Source organism: Rhamphochromis sp. 'chilingali', assembly GCF_963969265.1.
Source record: "Rhamphochromis sp. 'chilingali' genome assembly, chromosome: 22".
Lineage (NCBI taxonomy): Eukaryota > Metazoa > Chordata > Actinopteri > Cichliformes > Cichlidae > Rhamphochromis > Rhamphochromis sp. 'chilingali'.
Genome location: NC_137950.1, coordinates 24,268,408 through 24,291,960, shown reverse-complemented (window position 1 = coordinate 24,291,960; position 23,553 = coordinate 24,268,408). Strand labels below are relative to the sequence as shown.

At 40.4% G+C, this 23,553-nt stretch overlaps 1 protein-coding gene across 1 annotated transcript; it reads left to right on the top strand.

Moving 5' to 3' along the window:
* Positions 1-4,407: 4,407 nt before the first annotated feature.
* On the top strand, positions 4,408-22,822 carry col1a1b (collagen, type I, alpha 1b). The gene is made up of 51 exons (XM_080872390.1): positions 4,408-4,630; positions 6,015-6,203; positions 6,776-6,792; positions 6,899-6,937; positions 7,731-7,823; positions 8,379-8,441; positions 8,535-8,579; positions 8,759-8,812; positions 9,107-9,160; positions 9,391-9,444; positions 9,668-9,721; positions 9,816-9,869; positions 9,979-10,023; positions 10,198-10,251; positions 10,414-10,458; positions 10,646-10,699; positions 11,853-11,951; positions 12,056-12,100; positions 12,186-12,284; positions 12,388-12,441; positions 12,540-12,647; positions 12,907-12,960; positions 13,109-13,207; positions 13,292-13,345; positions 13,433-13,531; positions 13,684-13,737; positions 13,866-13,919; positions 14,090-14,143; positions 14,250-14,303; positions 14,417-14,461; positions 14,568-14,666; positions 16,079-16,186; positions 16,448-16,555; positions 16,934-16,987; positions 17,106-17,159; positions 17,285-17,392; positions 17,610-17,663; positions 17,796-17,849; positions 17,947-18,108; positions 18,202-18,309; positions 18,984-19,091; positions 19,230-19,283; positions 19,363-19,470; positions 19,569-19,622; positions 19,743-19,850; positions 20,158-20,211; positions 20,318-20,425; positions 20,507-20,789; positions 20,890-21,080; positions 21,178-21,420; positions 21,527-22,822. Exons 1-51 carry the CDS (start codon positions 4,549-4,551, stop codon positions 21,671-21,673), a joined length of 4,335 nt encoding a protein of 1,444 aa, XP_080728516.1. The 5' UTR covers positions 4,408-4,548; the 3' UTR covers positions 21,674-22,822.
* Positions 22,823-23,553: the final 731 nt, after the last annotated feature.

Here is a 23,553-nt window from a genome sequence, read left to right as displayed (position 1 = left end):
TGTCATCCAAATGTTAACAGAGAATTATTATACCCTATATAATGGAGTCAATCTTCCAATTTGAAGAGGAATGTATACAATAAATGGCCACTAATTGGAGTAAACTGCCATCATGCAACAAAAAAAGAGGGAAAGTGAAATCTAAATCACTTGCCTAGAGTGGTAATACTCTTGTTAGCCCATAACATAGATTTCACTTCACAGCAAAAACACACATTTTTAGGATTTAAAAAAACCATTGCTTTATATCCAGTGCCATAAGAAATACATATGACCATACTAAAAGTGGTTAATGGGGATCCATATATCCCTATATACTGTATATATAAGAGAATGCAACATGATGCTTTTTGAATATGTTAAACACACTTCCAAAGCTTTCTGTTTTTGGAATATTTCTTTCATCTAATTCGAACCTGTTATATCAGCAGTGCTTTAACATTCTACATTGCAAATGTAAATATACTGCATGATCTTAAAAGTATCAGAAAATATTATTATCATTAATGTTAAGTAAATAAGCACATTTAAAGTTTGAAGATGCTCAAAGACAAACAGCATTACTGCTCGCCTTTGCACTTGATTACAGCCATTCAGAAATTTAAAGATATACTGTGCAGTGACTGATTTTAATTTACATTACTGTACAATTTTCCACATCATACCCTGTAATTTGTCTGAAGCAGGTGGGCCTAGAATGGGCTTCCACCTAAACAAAGCATGAAAATTCTTGTGCTTAAACCTGTAATTGAGAATAATTAACAAACGTCATAATCGCCTGGAACAAAGACTTAACACCAAGTAATAGTGGCCTTATTGCAAATTGGCAGTCAGGCAGCAAGTCAAAGGAGATATTATAGTTTTCAAAAAAACAAAAAAAACAAAGAGGAAAAACTTATAAATACCCCCTGGCACCTTAAAAAAGTCGAAGAAAGACCTTCAGGCACTAAGTGATAGAAAGCAGTGAGAGACAGAGTGAGAGATAGTCGGAGAAGGGGTTTGGCTTTGTTGAGTGTGGAACAGCAAAGGCTCTGAAGACGTACAAGTAGAAACACGTGGACAGCAAAGGCAATGCTACGTGTTGCTGGCTATAGCTCAGAGGCTTGCTGTGGAATGCACAGTTTAGTTGCATCGCAAGCTCTGTGACATCTTAATGCTGAATGGAACAAAAATACATCTCCAAAATACATCTCCTTTTAAATTAATTTTTTAGTCTGAGTTGCCGTGAGGCATGTGAGTGCTCGGATAGCCCCCAAAAAATAAGTATAGGTCTTATTTCAAATCACAGCTGTTTGACATAGGCCCTACGGATACGCCGCATAGCTTTTAACAAACACAATCTTTTTTTCCCCAAACACCCTCGGTTTCTGTTCACAAATGCCTGTCCTTGTGAGGCCTGTTAGTTTTCATTAAAGAAAACAGTTGCAGAATTCTAAATATTAAGATGCAAGACATAAAAACTTTGCAGCTGCAACTATGAAGACACCTTTTCCCACAATTTATTACATCTTGGGCTCATGAAGTTCAACAAGCTGCCAGTGACAAACGTGGAATTTCCTCCCTTGAGTCGACAAAGCACGGTGGCTGCAATTCAATTCTTTTTCACTCCCTGTGTTGTGATAAAAAAAGACTGTCTTACATGGGAGGATTTCAAGCTGTTACCTGCGTTGGCAGAAAAGAGAGTTTGTGTTGTTTCAGCTTCTCTTAACAGCAGTGTCATTTAATTATTTATTTTTTCTCAAACATCTTATCTTACAGTGAGAAAAAACATCTAGCTTCAAGCTGCACTGCTAGAATATTTGAAGGCAGCTAAAATGCCATAAAATCACTCTGAGCGCTTCCACCCAAACCACCAGTCTGGACTCTATATATTATAGATTGCAGCAACTTGAGTCCAAGGCAAACACTAGAAAATTACCAGTTCTATTTAAACACTGTCCTGTGAGCTTCAACTTCATTTCACTCATGGAAAGTCTCTTTGAAAGTGCTGCCTTAAAGATTTATCATAAATCTAACCTGATTCACATCACATTTCACATTCAGAAAATTTCAAATGATGACATTTTTCAGTTGTATTTTCTAGGTTAGAATCACAGAGGCAGCACACAGACACAAAGCTTATCAAATGAATTTCCTCTCAGACTAACAGCAGGACTTCCCTATTTTCATTTACAACCCCTGGAAAGCATTCCCACACTAAAAGTCTTGAAGCTCCTTCAGTGCACATTCAAAATTGTCACTTGGAGCCATTTCTAATTCATGATTTATTTATATGCTGCACAAATTACTCTGTTGTCTCGTACAGTATTCTCATTTATGTCACAAATCAGTATCTTTGACCTCAGAAAGCCAGTGGATGTTGCACAAATGCATAACATAAGCTGTAACTTAGGAGAACAAACAACCTTCTGGGATTAAAAAAGAGAAAACTTTTAGGTTGGCTCTGAAAGTAAAATTGATCGCTGTATGTTTATTAGCAGGTGTTTGAGTGCATAACCTGATTTCAATACACAAGGAACAAATTCTATAAAAGATCTGTTTACTTGATACAAAATCACTAAACAACTCCCCCTCAATCATCCAGACGGCTGAATAAATATAAAAACAGTGAAGATTTATGCAACCTGACAATTTATCTAATGCTGTCTTCATGTAAATATGCACTTCTTCAGAGTAGCATTAAAAATATTGATTGCTTAAGTAATGCTTCTGTAAATATTCAAGATGATTTTTATTCTGTTTACAGTGTCGTCACTAGCTTGTATGAAACTACAATTTAAGTTTATTTTTGAGGCAGATACTATGAATTAGCCTAACTATGAATAGGAAAACATACAAAAACTTTTAAATTTCAGATGTAATAAATTACCATAGGAACATTTCTTTACAATAGCTGACATGGTGGTTTTGGGCCTTGTTTGTACTATTATGTTGTTTTTATGTTTTTCTTCTGTCTTTATTGCTCCAGGTAGAATGATAAATATTGTATAGTATATAGCCGTGGGACTTACCTTCACTGCAGTATGCATTGTACTTTTTATGTTGGTATGAGGTTTTTTAAAATTAAAAGATTTCCTTTAATTTTGGGATGACAAAACTGAAAAAAATTATTTTCCCCCAATGCTGAATCAACTATCTAACATGCTTTTTTCCTTTTTTGATCAGTTCCTGATGGAGTCTCATACATCATCATTGTATCGTCAATATTGTTTCTTATATCTTCACTCTTTCTACTTAATGGAGGACAAGATAGCTTGAATGTAAAAAAACAAAACTCAAAAAAGATGAAGCAGAAAGAGGCAGAGTAAATGAAAGGTCAGATTGGGCCACACTGTAGTTGCAGAAGCTGCAACGTGTCCACAGTTAAAGCAGACTGCTTTGTGGACTTGCCAGATTTTTTTTTCTCGCTCTCTCTTTCCCTGCTTCTCCATCTCTAACATCATGGGATGTCCTATGTTTTTGGGGAATGGGAGCTTTTGAAACAGAAACATGGATGTTTTCAAACTGTGTCAATCTTTCTTATTGGTTTTGCTAATGCCAACAAAACACCAAATCTGTAAGCAATGTTATTGGTGATTGAGGAAGAGTTAAGATAATTAGGGGAAACATAATGGGTTATAATATGTTAATATTTTGTGAAGGCATCAAACTTGCAGTTACTTATACTTGTAACTGGATTTAATAAATCTATGTAAAATACTTTATTTGAATATGAACACATATGTTCTGTACACACAGAACACTGGTGTAATCTGCAATGTCCTGCAGATGCTTGATACTCGAAAGTGTTTAGGCCCCAAGAATAAAGAAATGGACCATAAGACCATAAAATGAATTCTTTTCAGCTTAAGTTTGAATAAATTTACTTGAATTGAATACATTTACATATACATACACAAAATGTTTCTCTACAAACATGTAAGGAGTCCCAAAATATCCTGTTTAATCTTGTTACTCTTCGTGCGTAAATTACGCAAACTTCTCTTCGGCTGAATTCCTCAAACATTGCGTTGAACCCTTTACATATATAAAATAAATAAATTAAATAAAACTCCCGTCATGAAATAAAACTGTGAAAAAGAACTCAACTTCCTGCACATCTGAAAGCAAACAGCTGCTCAGCATATCGATGAACACGGGAAAGACAAAACGCCTCAACACGAGTGTCAATTAAGAAAATCCACGGAGCGTTAAGAAGATAAAACACGTCTGCGCGGTGGAGAGCCTGCGTGTAAATGATGCCTTTCCTCATCATCCACGTTTGAGCTGAAACGTGAACTTGTTTGACATGTTCTAAGACGGCCCATCTCTCTGATGAAGGAGGGCCTCTGACTTGAACATGTACAAGTTATCTGCTGCGCACAGGACCTCCCCAAAAGTTTAGGCATATAAAAGCCAAGTTAACTCATTTGTTTAGGCAGTAGGGAGTTTCTGCTAGGGTCTGGATTGGAGTTACACACAGACCGGACCCTACCGTGTATGAGTGGTGTCTGAGGAGATAGAGGATTCCCCTTTTCCGCAAAGAATCTACATGTCTAATATTTAGACATGTTCAGCTTTGTGGATATTCGGTTAGCGCTTTTGCTCAGCGCAACAGTGCTTTTGGCGAGAGGTCAAGGCGAGGATGATAGTAAGTATCACTTTCAAACATTGATTTGAGTTGTTTTTGGAGCGTTGGCACCCTCAGGATGTGGATAGCCAGCAAAGGATGCTGAGCAGTTTGCTGGTGCTGATCGTCCTCTGCGGGATACCCGACTCCAGTGGGCAGACATGGTGAAAGTTGTTACACAGTGAGGCGCTTTGGTGGTTTCTTTGGAGACTTGGAAGCGAGTAGGAATTTATAGACTGGATTTTTTCCATTATTGACTGCTCCTTTCACTGGCATGCAGATACATGCTCAGTGTGCGTCCTCCTGCTGGAGTGCAAACCTGAAGGGAGCAGCTGCATTGTGTCTGATGCGCAGTGACAGGACAATGGTTCCATGAGATCTGAAGCAAATTTAGATAGGCGAATGAGTCTGATAAAACAAATCGTTTATATCTGTTTTGTCTGGAAAGCAGTCTTCTCTAGTTTTATAAGTTTGCGTTCTAGCTGATAATAAGCATGCGTCAAAGCCTGTAAGACTTGATCTTTAATCAACAGTTCACCAAAAACGCATCAAGAGAGAGCAGACAGAATTAATTTTGGTAATCAAGTGTGAGAAATTACTGTTTCAGTTGAAAAGGCAAAACTTCATGTCTAATGTCTAAGAAGCACACCGAATTAAACGTTTTTTCAGGCTGTGTAAAACTGGACACGGTTACCTGAAAAAAAGCGAGAATGGAAAAATCGCTTAAGTCTGACGTCGACCGTTAAAAACGCCAGTCTAGACGTCAATTAATCACCAAAGCAGCCTGGGCGCGGAAGGTGGTTTTTTTTGCAGGGTAACAGCGCCGCTTTGTGGCAAATACTGGAACTGTGCATTCATCCTCCCATTTCTCTGGCCCAACCTCATATCCACTGCCTGACATCTGCGTAGGCCCCACGAAAGTTTCCGTTCAGCGTTATAATCAAATGTTTCAGGAGGGAACATCTACGTAGGACAGTTGGACAAGACCATTACTACCCCTTATCTCTCTGCAGCCAGAATTTCTATATTTGACAGGCTCAAATTATATGTAGTTCCTGTAGATGTGCCTGGATGTTAGACTTTATTATATGCTCCTTTCCTGATCACACATCAGTCACCAAACACACAGTTTTCTAAGGTCAATAACAGCCCACAGTTTTTATATAAAATATGCCAGCTTTGTGTTTGTGTTATTTAGAGTCTGGTCTACGTGGTACTAGCTCCCTTGATCTCTTATATGAATTTGATACAGTCTTTAAGCAAAAGCCCATCCACCATAATGTACACCTGTGCAGGTGTAGCAATTCCAAACTATCCAATCTAAACACAAATTAGTTGTACTAACTTCTAGAACTTATGTTCTCATCACATTATCGCCTAACTCATCGTGATTTTCTTGTCTCAGGAACATTTGGCAGCTGCACATTAGATGGACAGTTGTACAACGACAAGGATGTATGGAAACCAGAACCCTGCCAGATCTGCGTCTGCGACAGCGGAACCGTCATGTGCGACGAGGTGATCTGTGAGGACACATCCGACTGCGCCGATCCCATTATTCCAGACGGAGAGTGCTGCCCTATCTGCCCTGATGGTACTGCTCACCAATTCCGAGCTTTATTTAGCTTTTTGGCACCACCCACTTTCCCTTTTGCTCCATCTTTGACCAGCCATGGCTTTCTGCCCTCAAAAGGACTCAATGCCCTTGGCCTTCCTGCCTGCCTATCTGCCTGCTTGTTTAAGGATTTTTCATTCAGAACCGAATCATTTTGGATTACGTTTTGATCCCTAAATTTTTAAATGTGAATTCTTTTAACAATGGATTATCCCTGCTCTTTGGCAAAGTTTGGCAATGATTATATAATTTCCCATTCAGTCCACATATGCAGTGAAAGTAGAGGGTTCTGCTGAACTTATACCTACTTTCCTATTTTTTCCACTGCAAAACTTACTTAGCAGTAACGTTTTAGATTGGGTTGGAGTTGATAATTATGAGAAATCCAGCATTTCATGGATGATTCAGCCTTCACTCACAAGTAACTACAGACAACTTATTGCTTACAGTTACCCATCACTTTCGCCTTTTCCATTATCTTTAAATATGAATAAATGTGTCTCCTATGAACATTAAAGAGGTGCTGACATTTTTTTTCTGTTTGTTTCCAGGTCAAGATTATCCTGAGGTACCTTTCCCTTTTGATGATGATTATTTTTATTAGTCTTATTATTATTATATCTAATTATGTTGTATATGAATTAGCATAACTCCAGTTTTCTGTCTGTCCATAGCCAACTTCCGAAGGACCCATTGGCCCCAAGGGAGACCCGGTAGGTGCTGCATTATTTAAATTATTAAAAACATTCATACTATTGAAGACATCTTCTGTTTGTCTGTCAGTACAAGTGACAGATAAGTTTTTTACATATATGTATATATATATATATATATATATATATATATATATATATATATATATATATATATATATATATATATATATATATATATATATATATATATATATATATATATATATGGCCATTTGTCTGTTTAAAACTGACAAAGGGTCTGTTATCTCTTTCAGAAATATGGTTTTCTTCTGAAATGTGTTGAAACAAAGATGGTTGTTTTTTGCTGTTCTCATGAGACATAATAATATTTTATTCAGCTTTAGTTCCAAATCTTTTGAATCACCATAATTGGTGCATAACAGGTGGCTGGTTGTGTTTGTTTTTAGAAGGAGGATGTTTTGTTTCCTATATTCTTGTCTAGCTAAAAATGTCAAAATAGACACAATCACTATGCATCAGCTAAGTGAGCCCTCACAAACTGATTTGATGAACTGATTTTCTGATGAAGCTGCTTGTTACTGATGACCTTTGATAATTAGGTCAGAAGGTCAAAAGGTCATTGCAAACTTCACAAGTGATTAAAGACAAATTGGAGGAGGAGGAGAAACATTAGGGCCAACTTTGAAGCTTTTTTAAGTACTTAAAACTACATCTGCATCACTTCTTTATATTGTAAGATCCTTTATATTTGCTATTAAGCTTTGTGAAATTAAGAAAAATAATTGAAATAACTAGCCCTGAATATTGCTAATTAATCTTTTTCCCCCAGGGTCCTCCTGGTTATCCTGGCGGTAATGGAATCCCTGGCGATCCTGGCCCACCTGGCCCCCCTGGCCCCCCTGGCCCCCCTGGCCTTGGCGGAGTAAGTATCATCGCATCAGAACATCCAAGACAGGGACTGAGTTTTGTTGATGACAAATGAGACCCATCTCATTTTCCATGTTACTTCTGCTATCTGGCATGGATTGTCTTCAGTTCTATACTGAACGCCAATTTAATAATCAAGGTGCTGAAGATTTCACTTCAAAGCTGGGACAGTTCCTCCATGTGTATTTCAGCACTGAGAGTACTGACAGCTCCCTTCTCCTCACATTAATGTCTCAAAGTGAAGAGTGCTCGAAGTTTATCTAGTGACCTGAACTGATACATAAAAGGATTCTTACTATTTTAAAATCTCCATGTTTGAATAGATCACATTGATTTCCATACAGAACATCCTATTCCTACCTTAGAAAACGAGTCTTTACACTATAGGGTGTGTGTTAGCAAGTGACTATGTAACATACAACAGTGACCTAACAGTAGGGGGGAAGATGGTGTGCTGTGCAAAGTTTTTCATGCTCTTCTATTGTCTTCCACTACAGTAACTGTACCTTGAGGTGTTTGGTGATTAACTCTTTGTGTGCTCCTCCCACAGAACTTCTCTCCTCAATATTCTGACCCCTCAAAATCTAGTGGCCCACCTGTTCCTGGCCCAATAGTAAGTAGGTTTTATCTCTCTCAAAATACCCTCATTTGATAATTATGTATAGGTGCAAGTATTTATTGGCTTCTTCTCTGCCTTCGTCAATAGGGTCCTATGGGTCCCCGTGGTCCTCCTGGATCTTCCGGCCCCCCTGTAAGTATTTCTCTATTAAATAAACGGTAGTCCAAGTATTCCATGCATTTGTAAAACCATGCAATTACAATAGGCCAGAGATTTCTTCCCTACATGTTTTCTTGCTTTAGATGTAAAACAGGAAAATGAATACTTTAAAGAAGCTATTACACTGAAATGTTTCTCTCGTTGTCCCTCAGGGTCCTCAGGGTTTCACTGGACCTCCTGGAGAGCCTGGTGAGCCCGGAGCTTCTGTGAGTATACATGACGTTCTACTAAACCTCTACCTTCCCTTGTTTTGTCTGTGCCTTTTTCCAGTTCGAGCTAGTGTAAAAGTTGGTTGTGAACCCCAGAAAGTCTTTAGACAGAATACTTCCTGTATTCATTCTACTTCCTGTTTTAATCACTGACCTACTGACACAAATCACTTTTTTCATGCCAACCAATTCCCTGTGCTGTACCTAGAGCAGCACAGAGCATATTCAGACACTTGCTTAAAATAGTCAGCAGTGTGTTTTGCTAATCCAGTAATTTATTGGTGTTTTTAGGGTCCAATGGGTTCTCGTGGTCCTGCTGGTCCCCCTGGAAAGAACGGAGATGATGTAAGTGATCTATTGAGAATTTTATTTCATGTCTATGCTTGTTTGCTGGGACACTTCATACAGAAATGTCATGCCTAGCTAACTGGGACACATAACTAATATTGGTTCACTTAAAATAGTGAATATGCTATTCTTTTAAATGTGTTGAGGTCTGTAATTGCTTTTGTTGATTGTTTGTTTGCACGAGCTTACTTCATATTCCTCATCGCGTCTCTGTGTGTTTACAACAGGGTGAGGCTGGCAAACCTGGACGCCCCGGTGAGCGCGGAGCTGCTGGACCTCAGGTGAGTGGTTCCCACTAGGGCAAAGGTCAGGAGATGGTAGGCCAAAAATGAAACCTAAACTGAGAAAAGCTGTTATTCAGCATGTATGTAGGGGCAAACAAGTTGTTGTGAAATATATTCATTTCCACATATTTATCCATTATGTTTAGTTTTCCAGGCCTCATTGTGCTACCTTCCAAATGCAGTCGAAGTTATTCACATCGTTCTTCTTTTTCTCATCTAGGGTGCTCGTGGATTCCCTGGCACCCCTGGACTTCCAGGCATCAAGGGACACAGAGTGAGTCTGAATAGTAATAAAAAGAAAAAAAAATCACTTTTAAACAGTTATGAGTGGTGATTGAGTTTAAAATGCTCGCTAATTTTCTTTGTAGGGCTTCAGCGGTCTAGATGGAGCCAAGGGAGACTCTGGACCTGCTGGCCCTAAGGTAAGATTTCACAATGATTGCATTTCATTGTGAAATGATATTAATCTGCATCTTTATAAAACCACAATTTAAAGCTGATCTCTTGTCTTTTTCCTGTATTTGTTTACAGGGAGAGCCTGGCGCTTCTGGTGAGAATGGTATCCCCGGTGCCATGGTATGTTTTTGCTCCCATTAATCAAGTTGTTGACATATGAATCATTTTAAGGATTAAACACTGTTTTGTAATAACAGTTCAGATTAGATGCAGCACTGCCATTTTTTCCAACGCATATCTTCAAAAACTAGGCCAAACCTTCTTGTGACCTTGGTTTGTTTTTGTCTTTTCTAGGGTGCTCGTGGTCTTCCCGGAGAGAGAGGCCGCCCTGGAGCTCCCGGCCCTGCTGTAAGCACTTTTCCTCTCCTTAGTCACTTATTAAAAGACCCATAATTACTACTGAAAAACAACACAAAAGCTGGGAGATTGTTGTGTTCTTCTCTCATGTTTCGTGTCTTACTATTGGTTGGATCTGAAAATATTTGATGTAATCTCTTCTCTCCTCTGCAGGGTGCTCGTGGTAATGATGGCAACACCGGTCCTGCTGGTCCTCCTGTAAGTACTGAATTTTGCATTGTTCATTTCAAATTCATTCGAGACTATAATTTAGATCTGTCCACAAAATGCTTTAGTAAGAGATTCATACCATAAACGAAGGGACTCTTCCTCAGCTTTCCAATCAATTTATTACAATGTTTGTGGCTCAGCATTGTGTCTTAATATGCTCTATATTAAATTTCAGGGACCTACTGGATCTGCTGGCCCCTCTGGATTCCCTGGCGGTGCTGGTGCTAAGGTAAGTCACCCAAAAGAGTTCAAGAGTACATATGATATCATAATAGCTTTCCTGATTGACCTTTATATTTATAACCATTAGATAATGTTGACAGTAAAGCTCTCTCAAGTCTAATCTCAAAATTTAGGTAGCCAAGGAAAGCTTTGGAGAACCATGACAATATTTTAGCTTATTATCCCCTTAATCCCTCACTAGGTGTCTCATCAACTCCCCAAGTATTAGTAGCTTATTAGTAGAACATTACGGGGACTCTGTGTGATTATGCCTTGTTTGGACTTAAAATGAGCAAACTTCCTGGTAAGAATTGTGTAGAAGCTACATACATCTAAGAAACACAGAATTTCCCAAAATGAGAAATTTGTGTCCAATGTCATGCATCTCTCCTCTCCCATGAGAAAGGTCTCGGCTTAACCCACTTCAATCTTTTCTTACACATCTGGTCTGTAAAGCTCTTTGAATGCCTAAAGCTTCTTGGCACTGGTCAGATTTCACCCTCAGGCCATTTGAATTACAATATACTCCAAGGTTAGCATGGATTGTAGCCTATTACCCAAGCAGTAAAATTGCTAATAGCGTATTTAGCCTAATACTGTATACTTCAGGTGAACAGTCTAACCACCAGATGGCATCAGTAGGCTTCTAATGGCACGTTAATCTCTGGTGCCTCTCCTTCCTGATGCCATTACTGAAGGAGCTATTTTAAATATCCTGTAACTTTCACCTACTATGATGTCACAAATTCCTGGTTTATTTTAGGAATAAAGAGGAGGAGAATTAAAAAAAACAGTCATGATGACAGAACAATCATGCAGTTTGAAGTTTCTTTCTAGATAAATCACTTTAGGATTATTGTGGGGACAGTTATGTCTCTAAAAACACACATTATTTGTGCTCAAATTCCTTCATAAATAATATTGTTAGGTGCATGTGTTACGCTCAAAATACATTTTATTTTCCACTTGTATAGCTAAGAGCAATACACCATAGCTTTGATAGAAAATTGCCTGTCTTTTGAGTGATATTTAGTGTGTATATAATATTTAATCTTTAAATTATGTTTCTGATGTTCAGTGTGGTCTCCTTCTCCTTTATCAGAGCACAGACATAATATTGGCGGTGCAGATTTATGAAATATTTTTGTCTTTGTGCACAGGGAGAGACTGGTGCTCCAGGAGGCCGTGGATCTGAGGGACCCCAGGGAGCACGTGGTGAGCCTGGTAACCCCGGACCTGCTGGACCCGCTGGACCTGCTGTGAGTAGATGCTCAACTTACACATACCATCATGTCTATCTCAGATGTTATAATAAAAAAACACTGAACAATTTCAACATTTTATATTATTCCTCTTTTAACAGGGTGCTCCTGGATCTGATGGTTCCGCTGGCTCTAAGGGTGCTCCTGTAAGTATCATTTACAATGATTACATTTATTCCATTTCAGTCCTGCACATGAAGTGTGCTTACACCCCACATTTTCCATCTGTAGGGTGCTGCTGGTATTGCTGGTGCTCCTGGCTTCCCCGGTAGTCGTGGTCCTGCTGGAGCTCAGGGAGCTGTTGGTTCTCCTGGCCCTAAGGGTAACAATGTGCGTTGGCAATTGATTTAGTGTTTTTTAATGTTTTTGTCAGTATTTTATAGATCCTAGATTACCTGATAGCTAAATAAAATGTGTATGCTTCTGCCAACAGGGTGACCCTGGTCCCTCTGGTCCTAAGGGAGAGCCTGGTGCCAAGGGAGAGCCTGTAAGTTTCAAAATACAATGATCCTGAACAGTTTCCACTGCATCTTGCCAAGATAATAAATTCATGCTTGGTTTAATGAAATTTCCTTTCTTTTGCAGGGACCCGCTGGAGTTCAGGGACTTGCTGGCCCCTCTGGTGAGGAGGGAAAGAGAGGAGCTCGTGGAGAGCCTGGTGGTGCTGGACCCCGTGGACCCCCTGGAGAGCGTGTATGTTTGTCCCTCTTTATCTTCGACCATGTGAAATTGTGTGCCTTATGGAAAACAGCATTAAAATAGCCAACACTCTCACCATCACTCATTATGTTTTAATTGAAAATGTCCATGTTGAAACCCTTTGATTTCTTTTTCTACAAAGTGTTCTGAAATTGCAGTGTGCTAAATTCCCACGGGGATTCATCTTAGTAGTTGGAGCCCAGCACCTACTTCCCTTTTAATGACTTGGTCGGTGTCTCTGTTCTTCCATTAGGGTGCCCCTGGTGCTCGTGGTTTCCCTGGTGCTGATGGAGGTGCTGGTGGCAAGGTGAGTTAGTCAACTAAAATCACTTAGCCACCTTACTCCAACTTATTCAAACCTATCAGAATAGCTAAACAAGCCATTACTGATCATTTAAGTCATAAATTGTATCCAGTATCACAGCTTCTAGATCTTTTATTAACTTATATTACAGGGTGCCCCAGGTGAGCGTGGTTCCCCTGGCCCAATGGGAGCTCAGGGAGTCACTGGTGAGTCTGGAAGCCCTGGTGCTCCTGGTGCCCCTGGACTGAAGGTTAGCACGACGATGTACTTCTTCAAATGCAACATTTCTGTGATGTTTTGGTCATGAATTTTACACATTAACTGTTCTCCTCAGGGTATGACTGGTAGCCCTGGAAGCCCTGGACCTGATGGCAAAGCTGGACCTGCTGTAAGTATTGAGCATCAAATAAACATATGTTATATGTTACATCACTCTTAGAACTTCATTTTTTGTTTTGTTTTTTTTTATATCTAGGGTTCTCCTGGACAAGATGGTCGCCCTGGACCTCCTGGCCCCGGTGGATCCAGAGGACAGCCTGGAGTTATGGGATTCCCCGGACCCAAGGGAGCTTCTGTGAGTTTACAGAGCTTTTCTGCTCATTGTCTTTCCAGATGTCATGGATGTGATTTTTCTTTTTAGCCCATAGAAATTAGTTTAAATAGAAATAATAGAGCAGAATTTCCCCATGTGGCAGATATAAATATGCACTTATTTCTTTTTACTAGGGTGATGGTGGTAAACCTGGTGAGAGAGGTGCAACTGGACCTGCTGGCGCTGTTGTAAGTAATTATACTTTTCCCACTTAAACAGTCACTTAAAACAAGTTCCACCATTAAAGACTGTATATATTAATATAATAGTGGAAACAGAGTGTAACAGTCGAGCATTTGGCTGTTTTTAATCACAGGGTGCTCCAGGCAAAGACGGTGATGTTGGTGCTCCTGGACCTTCTGGCCCCGGTGTATGTATCTTATCTGCATTATTAAACAGAAATTATGTTTGCATAGCATTTGAGTAGTTTGATGTATCAGAGGACAGAAGCCATAGTTGTATCTTTTATGTGGCTGACATGGATGCTTATGGTGAATCAGAGTTTGCATTGTATCATTTTGTTCTCGTCTTTTTGTTTAGGGACCTGCTGGAGAGAAAGGAGAGCAGGGACCCGCTGGACCTCCTGGATTCCAGGTGGGCTTTAGACATTATTCCAACAGCCACAGCACTCTCATATCTATTGTTGTGTTATAACGTCAGTTGATAACCCTAAAACATTGTACCTTTCATCCCTGTGCAGGGACTTCCTGGACCCCAAGGTTCTACTGGTGAGACTGGCAAGCCTGGTGAGCAGGTATGTAGTCAGTTACAAAGGACACACTAGAACCAGCTTTCCCCCCTTCTGTCTTCATGTTGACACAGTAAGTCAGACGTCATAACCCTCTCCCTTCTCCTTCTTTTATTCAGGGTGCTCCTGGTGAGGCAGGACCTTCTGGCCCATTTGGACCAAGAGTGAGTATCCCCTCTGTTGCAGAAGCAAAACATTTTCAGCTCCTGTGGTAGACATCAACTTACTGGCAAAACATTTTGTGGCTGATGAGTTCCTTCTTTCCTTCAGGGTGACAGAGGATTCCCTGGTGAGCGTGGTGGAATTGGCATTGCTGGCCCAACTGGACCCCGTGGTGCTCCTGGACCCGCTGGTAACGATGGACCTAAGGTAGGTCAGAAAAACGTCTAAACGATGAAGAAACTTTACTGATTTGGCATTTGAGATTCCTTTTTTTTTCTTGCTGTGTGTCAAATCCAGTCCATTTTTTGAAATGGCACAGAAATAAAATTGAAAAATCTACCTGATGTCAAGTTGTAAACCACCAAAAACTAAACACATATTTACTCAGGTATGTTTCTACTCCCAGCTTTTCTCAGAAAACAAGGAGAGCAAACTATTCAGTATTTCTGCCCTTTGTTTTTAAGTTCTTCTTTTATAGTATAAACCAGCCTGCCTGGACATTTAAACGACACATTCATTAAAAATCAGATGTTCAGAGTGGATATGGCACCAAGAATAATCATATTTATATAAAGACTTAAAAGTAGCAAGCAAGTTATTTATGTTGCAAAGGAACTGTAAGGTTTTCAGTTCAGAAATGTTTGTCACAGTCCTATTTATTTGCATTTTAAAGATAGAGGACACATTTTTCAACCCAGACCTCACCTGGATCGCATATAAAAATGATCTAGTGTTTGTAGCTGCTGTGCAACACTATTAAACCATCACAAAACTCATATGTTAAAAACACACTCCTGTATATCGTAGATTAGTTTGCAGGTCTGTTTTTATCACTACATATTTGATTGGTAGATCCTTATGCAGGGTTCCTGTTGCAGCCCCAATCTTCTCCTGGGATTAAACTAGGGATCTTTTGCCTGTTAGGTAAAGGTGTAACCCGCCACACTATAAAGCCAATAGATTTTACCTCCTCTGTACTTGTAAAAAGGTAATTTTAGCATTTTGTATGTATATTCTTTCATTTCAAGAATAAACAATAATATATTTAGAGCATATAGAGCAAGCTTTCTGCTTCAACCTGTTGTCATTAGTCTATGGCTTCACATGCTTAAGGTTTAAAGAAACTGCTAAACATAAATGTGTACAAGCAAAACAGTAGCAGTAAAGGTGTTTTTTTCATCCACAGGTGACTTTGTGGACAATTTATATTTGCTTTTATGACAGAAACAACCTGAGCTTCAGATTCAACAGAGAGCAATATCAGAGATCCAGAAAAACACATTAACACCCATCACCTGGTGGTAATCAGCCTGTAATGTCACGCCTGTAAAGATAATTCTTCACTTTAGTTTTGCAGGTTTGAGTGCAAAACTAATTAACCCATGAGTTAGAGAAACTAGAAAATGCTGCAAAACAACAAATGTCTCAAGACTAAAATCACTGGGCATTGGTGCAAATAACTAAAATAAGATTTAGGACCAGCAAAATTCTCCTTTTCTTAAACTCATTGTGCTTATCATAACAGAAACAAATCTACCAACATGGTTCATTTGTTGAGCTCCAGTGACCTGTATTAGCTGGATAACAATGTGAGTCTTCCTGTTTTTGTGTGTACCCAGGGAGAGCCTGGTGCTGCCGGTGCCCCCGGTGGTTTGGGATCCCCCGGTATGCAGGGAATGCCTGGTGAACGTGGAGCCGCTGGTCTCCCCGGTGCCAGAGGAGAGAATGTGAGTATCACACCAATCCCATTCGTATAAAGAAAAAGGCGTGCACAGTTCGATTTTCTCATCATTAAATTTTTTTAAGCTCAGTGAAGATAAAATATCTTATGTATTATACCTGTTATATCATGTGAAATCTTATATCATGTTTTCCCAATATTTAATAAAGATTTAATTACTCTAGAAATGTTGTAATGATTCAAATAACTGTAGCTGTGTAATTTTTATATCAACACAAGTAACTTTTTGTAACCTTTCTCTTTTTAGGGTGAGGCTGGTGGCAAGGGAGCTGATGGTGCCCCTGGCAAAGATGGCCCACGTGGTCTGACCGGTCCTATTGGAGTCCCCGGACCTCCCGGTGCTCAGGGTGAGAAGGTGAGATTGGACAAAAAATTGGTTTTGGCCTTCAAATATTAGCTGTTCGAGTTTAATAATTTTACAGGACCTTTTCTTCATTCAATTTTCATGTCTGGAGTGAAATTTGTTAGTAGTCTTACAACATTTTTACCCACACTTACAGTATGCATAAGTCAATGTCATAATTATATGAAACATGATGAATAGCATGCCACATTAATGCAATATTAAAAGATAATAAGACCAACCATGAGTTAAATAGAAATTCAGTGCTTTACTTAATTTTGGCTTTAATGTGGATTATCTGCAAGTGTCATTGATCATAAAATACGTGATTGGGATTAGCAACCAATGTGCCTACTGACCTCCTTTTTTCTCCTTCACCTCTGGTTTTAGGGTGAGCCTGGTGCTGTTGGAGTTGCTGGACCTAGTGGTCCTCGTGGTTCCCCTGTAAGTTCTTTTCTAAACTCAAAATCAGATTAAAACCTGGGGAAAAACAATCAAAATATTTATAACTCTGATATGCACATTATTATGACTGAATGACCTTTCTTTATTACTTCAACAGGGTGACCGTGGTGAGCACGGACCTCCTGGAGCTGCCGGATTTGCTGGACCTCCTGTAAGCCCCTTTTTTTCACTAATTTAGATGCTTAAAAAAAGTCACATTTGTTGACTTTGGATAACATTTGAGACGCAAAAAAAGCCATGCATTGATGCATTTCTTCTTTTCATCTCCAACCTCAGGGTGCTGATGGTCAGCCTGGTGCTAAGGGCGAGAGTGGTGACAGTGGACCCAAGGGAGATGCTGGTCCTCCTGGACCTACCGGACCTGCTGGAGCTGCTGGTCCTCAGGTAGATTGACCTTCATTGTGATTTGTAGTATACATCTGGTGAATATATAGTAAATGGAATAGAATAAATGGAATAAAATGTTCTGGGGGGTTTTGCACCGTAGATTCATTATTGTGTTCATAAGAAATTGCATATACTGTTTACATAAACATTCATATTTTTCCTATTTTAATTAGCATTGTTGGTATTAGATGCCTCACAATATTTCCGTCAACAGGGACCTTCTGGAGCTCCTGGACCCAAAGGTGCTCGTGGTAGTGTTGGTTCCCCTGTAAGTATTCATTCATATTTTTCTTTTGACACTCTGACTTACAAACTCAATGAGATTATTTGTAGTTACAGTTGCTTATGTGTTTTAAAGCTTCATTGATCACGTATTTGGTTTGGTTGTGTGTCTTGCTAGGGTGCTACTGGTTTCCCTGGACCTGCTGGAAGAGTTGGACCCCCTGGCCCTGCTGTGAGTTTCTGATCATTTTTAGTGCGATCTATCTATGTTATATTGGAACAGCGATCAGTGATTTTTATGTTACCATAACATTGTATGTTGTTTCCAGGGAGCTGCTGGAGCCCCTGGACCCGGAGGACCTACTGGCAAAGATGGAGCAAGGGGAGCTCGTGGTGAGACTGGCCCTGCTGGCCGCCCTGGTGAGGCTGGTGCTGCTGGACCCCCAGGACCTAGTGGCGAGAAAGGATCTGCTGGTTCTGATGGAGCCCCTGTAAGTCACTGTTACCCTTTTGGTCCATAATAGATATTCTATGTGTTTTTTGAAAGTCTAAAACATAACTAACCATTATTTCCTTATGTGCAGGGTGCCCCTGGTATCCCTGGACCCCAAGGTATTGCTGGACAGCGTGGTATTGTAGGTCTCCCTGGACAGCGTGGAGAGCGTGGTTTCGGTGGTCTGCCTGGACCATCTGTGAGTTTGTGTCTGAAATCCTTTATGTCTGCTTATATAGGGGGTTCTGTGTAGGGGACAATACAGTGAGCTCAACCAGAAGATGAAAAAAAAAACTTAGACTACTTGGTTCATTTTCTTGAGTCTGTTAATTACATCACTTAAAACATGACAGATCAAAGTAACAGCATGCATTTGTTGTGATAAACACACATTATATATAATACACTTATCCAATTAAATTATTAGGTCAAATATATTTTGGAGTCTATATTGTCATGCTCTGCCCTTTTGACCTGTAACCTTCAGCATTTGTTTGGACACAACTTTTTGTAATGCATTGTCGAATACTGAGGCTAAAGGAATAATAACTAGTACTGCAAAGAGCAAACTCACTATGAAATATATAATTAGTAGCAAAGAAATTTGGACACATACAATGTTAAATAAACCATCCTTGTGTAAGGACATGGCAATATTACAATATTCCTTGGGAAATATTCCACAGTTTTCCTTTTGTCCATCTGACATCACACAGACTAAAGGTGAAAGACCAGCTAATATCTGATTTGATCACATTGGACATTTGGGTTCTCATATGCGTCTCTCTCTCTGGGTGGTGCTTAGAAAGGTTCAGCTCTGCAAAGAGCATCCACAGGAATCTAGAGGACTGACTTCTTATGCACTTTCTTTAGGGTGAGCCTGGAAAGCAGGGACCATCTGGACCTGTCGGTGAGCGCGGACCCCCTGGACCTGCTGGACCCCCTGGACTGTCTGGTCCAACTGGAGAGGCTGGCCGTGAGGTAAGAAGTCCCTTTTTTCTGTACTTTAACCATTAATTGGGCTAATCGGGCTACTCAGGTAGTACAATTAAAAATGCACTCACAATTCCCACAAATTCAGTTTCGCTGGCGAACATCTTTACTGCTTTACTTCCACAGGGATCTCCTGGTCATGATGGTGCACCTGGTCGTGATGGTCCTTCTGGCCCTAAGGTAACCCTATTTAACTTGGCTAATTTGATAATATTGACATGCATGAAACTATCTTCTCACTGGAAATGTGCACTCATAGGGAGACCGTGGTGAGACTGGCTTGGGTGGTCCCCCTGGACCTCCTGGTGCTCCTGGAGCTCCTGGAGGAGTTGGCCCCTCTGGCAAAACTGGTGACCGTGGAGAGAGTGTAAGTCCACTTTGTAGCTACCTTGAGCACATTTAAACAAAATGAACACACTTGTGATTTTTTCTGAATTCATATGTTCATATCTTTCTTTCCTTTAGGGTCCCTCTGGTCCTGCTGGTCCCTCTGGCCCTGCTGGTGCTCGTGGTCCTTCTGTACGTTTTTCATTGTATAATATGTATTATTAATATGAAACGTAAATTTTACATATTCAAGAAGACTGATTACTGTCTAATGATGAGATGGCATCTGGATCTTCTTTTTCTTTTATTCAGGGTCCAGCTGGTGCTAAGGGAGACAGAGGAGAGGCTGGTGAAGCTGGAGAGAGAGGCCACAAGGGACACAGAGGATTCACTGGTGCATCTGGTCTGCCCGGACCTTCTGTGAGTAACAGTTACCACATTAGCACTTTGGAAGAAATAAAAACTTTGTGCTGATAGCTGCATTTATCCTGTTACCCACAGCTGGATTTGCATTTAAGATTCAGGTGGATATTTACTGGAGTTTATTAAGGTCTTATAAACAGTTGCTAGTTACATCCATCATCAAGTTTTATAAAATACAACATTAATCAGTCTCACTTTTTAAAATTGACTTATGGACTTATTAAACTTGATTTTATCACATTTTCTATATTCTACTATATTTTGTTATACCATAGTTCATGTTAGCATCCTCATCTGTCTCTAGGGACCCCCTGGAGAGAGAGGCCCTGCTGGTGCTTCTGGACCCGCTGGACCTAGAGTAAGTACTACTGTTAACAGACACAAAACTTTCTTTATTTAAAGTTTTCCTTCAAATTTGTCAATCAGTTCAAGGCAAAAGGTGATCATTTGGTTTTCCTCCACAGGGACCTTCTGGATCAAACGGTGCCTCTGGTAAGGATGGTGTGAACGGTTTGCCTGGACCCATTGGACCTCCTGGACCTCGTGGTCGCAATGGAGAGATGGGACCTGCTGTAAGTTGAGCAATTATCATTACTTTATCCATATTCTTACACCTTCAGACAAGTTAAGCAACCCCTGGTGTCTCAAAACAGGGACCTCCTGGACCTCCCGGACCTGCTGGACCTCCTGGACCTCCCGGCAGTGGAATTGAGTTCATCAGCCAGCCTGTTCAGGAGAAGGCCCCTGATCCCCTGCGTGGTGGCCACTACCGCGCTGATGATCCTAATGTCATGCGCGATCGTGACATGGAGGTTGACACCACCCTTAAGACCCTGACACAGAAGGTTGAGAAGATCCGCAGCCCAGACGGTACCCAGAAGAGCCCAGCCCGCATGTGCCGTGATCTGAGGATGTGCCACCCTGAGTGGAAGAGCGGTGAGCGCAGATCAATTCTCTGACACAGCCTTTAGATAAAGTATAACACGAGGGTGAGCTCAGCGTGAGACTTTCTTTTTTTGATGTCCCTGTATTACAGGCATGTACTGGATTGATCCCAACCAGGGCTCTCCTCTGGATGCCGTCAAGGTCCACTGCAACATGGAGACTGGTGAGACTTGTGTCTACCCCAGCAAGTCCACCATCCCCATGAAGAACTGGTACCTCAGCAAGAACATCAGAGAGAAGAAGCACGTCTGGTTCAGCGAGTCCATGACCGGTGGATTCCAGGTGAGAAAACAGAGCAAATGAACAAACCTGGACAGTATTCATGCTTTACTATTAGGCCTGTGACACTATGCGTGCTTCTATTCTCTCCGTCACGCAGTTCCAGTATGGCAGCGATGGAGCTGATCTCGAGGATGTCAACATCCAGATGACTTTCATGCGCCTGATGTCTAACCAGGCCTCTCAGAACGTTACATACCACTGCAAGAACAGCATCGCCTACATGGATTCTGCCACCGGCAACCTGAAGAAGGCTCTGCTTCTCCAGGGATCCAACGACGTCGAGATCAGAGCGGAGGGCAACAGCCGCTTCACATACAGTGTCAGCGAGGATGGCTGCACGGTGAGTTTGCTCTCTCTTTGCCCCAGGGCTAAACTTACACAGGATCCAAGTATAAGAAAAGAGAAACTAATCTCTTACAATGTCTCCTTTCTGTTTCTCTCTACAGTCACACACTGGCACATGGGGCAAGACAGTCATTGACTACAAGACATCAAAAACATCCCGCCTGCCCATCATTGACATTGCTCCTATGGATGTTGGTGCACCTGATCAGGAATTTGGCGTCCAAGTTGGCCCTGTTTGCTTCTTGTAAAAATGAAAGAAATATGGACATGACATTGTTGTTTTTTTTTCTAGCAGTCATCTCTAAATCCTCTTTCTATGCATTCATTTGGCTGCCATTGGTCCACATGCTTAAAACCACTCTACTGAAGACAGTGTTTGTGTCTTTCCAATCATGAGAAGTTTTTTTTGGGACTGCTACTTCAAACGAAACCAACTACGAGGACACTTTAAAAAGAATCTTTTGTTTTCACTGGCAACAAGAAAATAATATATGCTTGTGTAAAATTTCCCCCCGGAGATTAAGACAAACAAAAAAAACAACAACCCAGATCTGCACATGCAATGAAACACAGGTGACTTTTGCCATTTTCTACCACTGCAGAAGGACATTGAAAACAACAAATGATATGTACCATTTTTCTGGTGTTAAATAAATTGTAAAAAGTGTGAAGTGTCTTCTTGTTCTAAATTAATGAGAAAAACACCTGAACGCTGAGCAGACAAAGCAAACACCAGCAAAAGAGCAAGACTAAAAAGCTCACCTTCATTGCAAAATCTAGATGGCTACCTCATAACAAGACATCACCCCCACTTTTTGCTATGTCACACACCACAAGTCTATTGGGGGAAACACTAAAACCATTCAAAGGTGCTATTACCGATTCAATGAGGTCCAGCTAGTGGTGTTTGATGGTGAAACTCACACTGTCGTACTGGAATCATTGCCACTTAATGCCTGCAGAACCTTTGGTGCTACTAAATTGACTCCTTGTCTTGTTGTCTATGCAGTGCAATTGTTTTCTTCTTAAGTGTTGGTTTGATAACAGAGGTCCTCTGAAAAAGTGATCACTGCAATTGTATTGCATGCAAATATGTCTGGTTCAATATCATTTTCCCTGCCCATGTGTTCAGTGTTGATCTTTCTGTCTGTTTGCCCCTGTGGAAAACTCCTCTTTACTAAAAAAACAAAAACCAAACAGCACACATCTTCCACCCTGTTGTTTATGTTGTTTGTTGATGTCTTTCTTGCGAAGGGTTTCTTAAAAAAGAATTTGAAGCAGACCCACTTTCATGGTTTAAAAGAGAGATTCTGTACTTATTTTGTACATGTATAATAAATCAAGATGTTTTTAATTATTTTGGGTGCTGAAATAAAGCATGTGAAGTGGTCTACTCAGTGGCAGAGTTTTCACTGTCCTGTTTTGCAACTGTTGTGAAACTGAGGTTTTAGAGAAGATAGCTCACGCTGAAGCTGTTTTTTGGGATTTTTTTAGAGAGCTAGGTCTCTGGCCGAGAGATACAGAAGCAATTTTGTCCATGTGTTTAGAAATCAACTGTTCCACAACAGTTGCACTGACTACTTTTTGTTAAGCAGCAGTGAAAACAAGGCCAATATACCAAACTCTAGCCTTTTTTTGTGCCTAAAAAAGTTATTGGCTCCTTAGCTAAATTTCTTAAGAAACCAAACCTAAAATACTGCAAAATGCAGTTTGAATTATCAGTGAAGCAGCCGTAGTTGTTTCCTTGTCACACTGAAAAACAAGGAGCTAACTTTGCAGAAATGAATGCTTGTCTCAGAAGAGAAAACGCCCATACCAAATGAAGATACACCACCAGCGACTCCTTCTGGATGTCTAATGCAACAACGGCTGCTTCCTGCAGGCAAAGCACAGAAGCAAACTGGAATGAAAATTACTGCTGCAGTGCACTGCAAAGCTGCTATTATTTGCAGGCTTCATAGGCTTTCATCCTGCAAAACCAGATAAAAGCTGCAACCCTTTAAGAAGAGGGTGAACCTCTTTTTGATCCAGCCATAAGTGATGAATGATCTGTAAACTGTTGAACTGATCTCCTCTTCATAGTTTGCTTTGTCACTAGACAATTTACTGGCAAAACTGATTAGTGGTT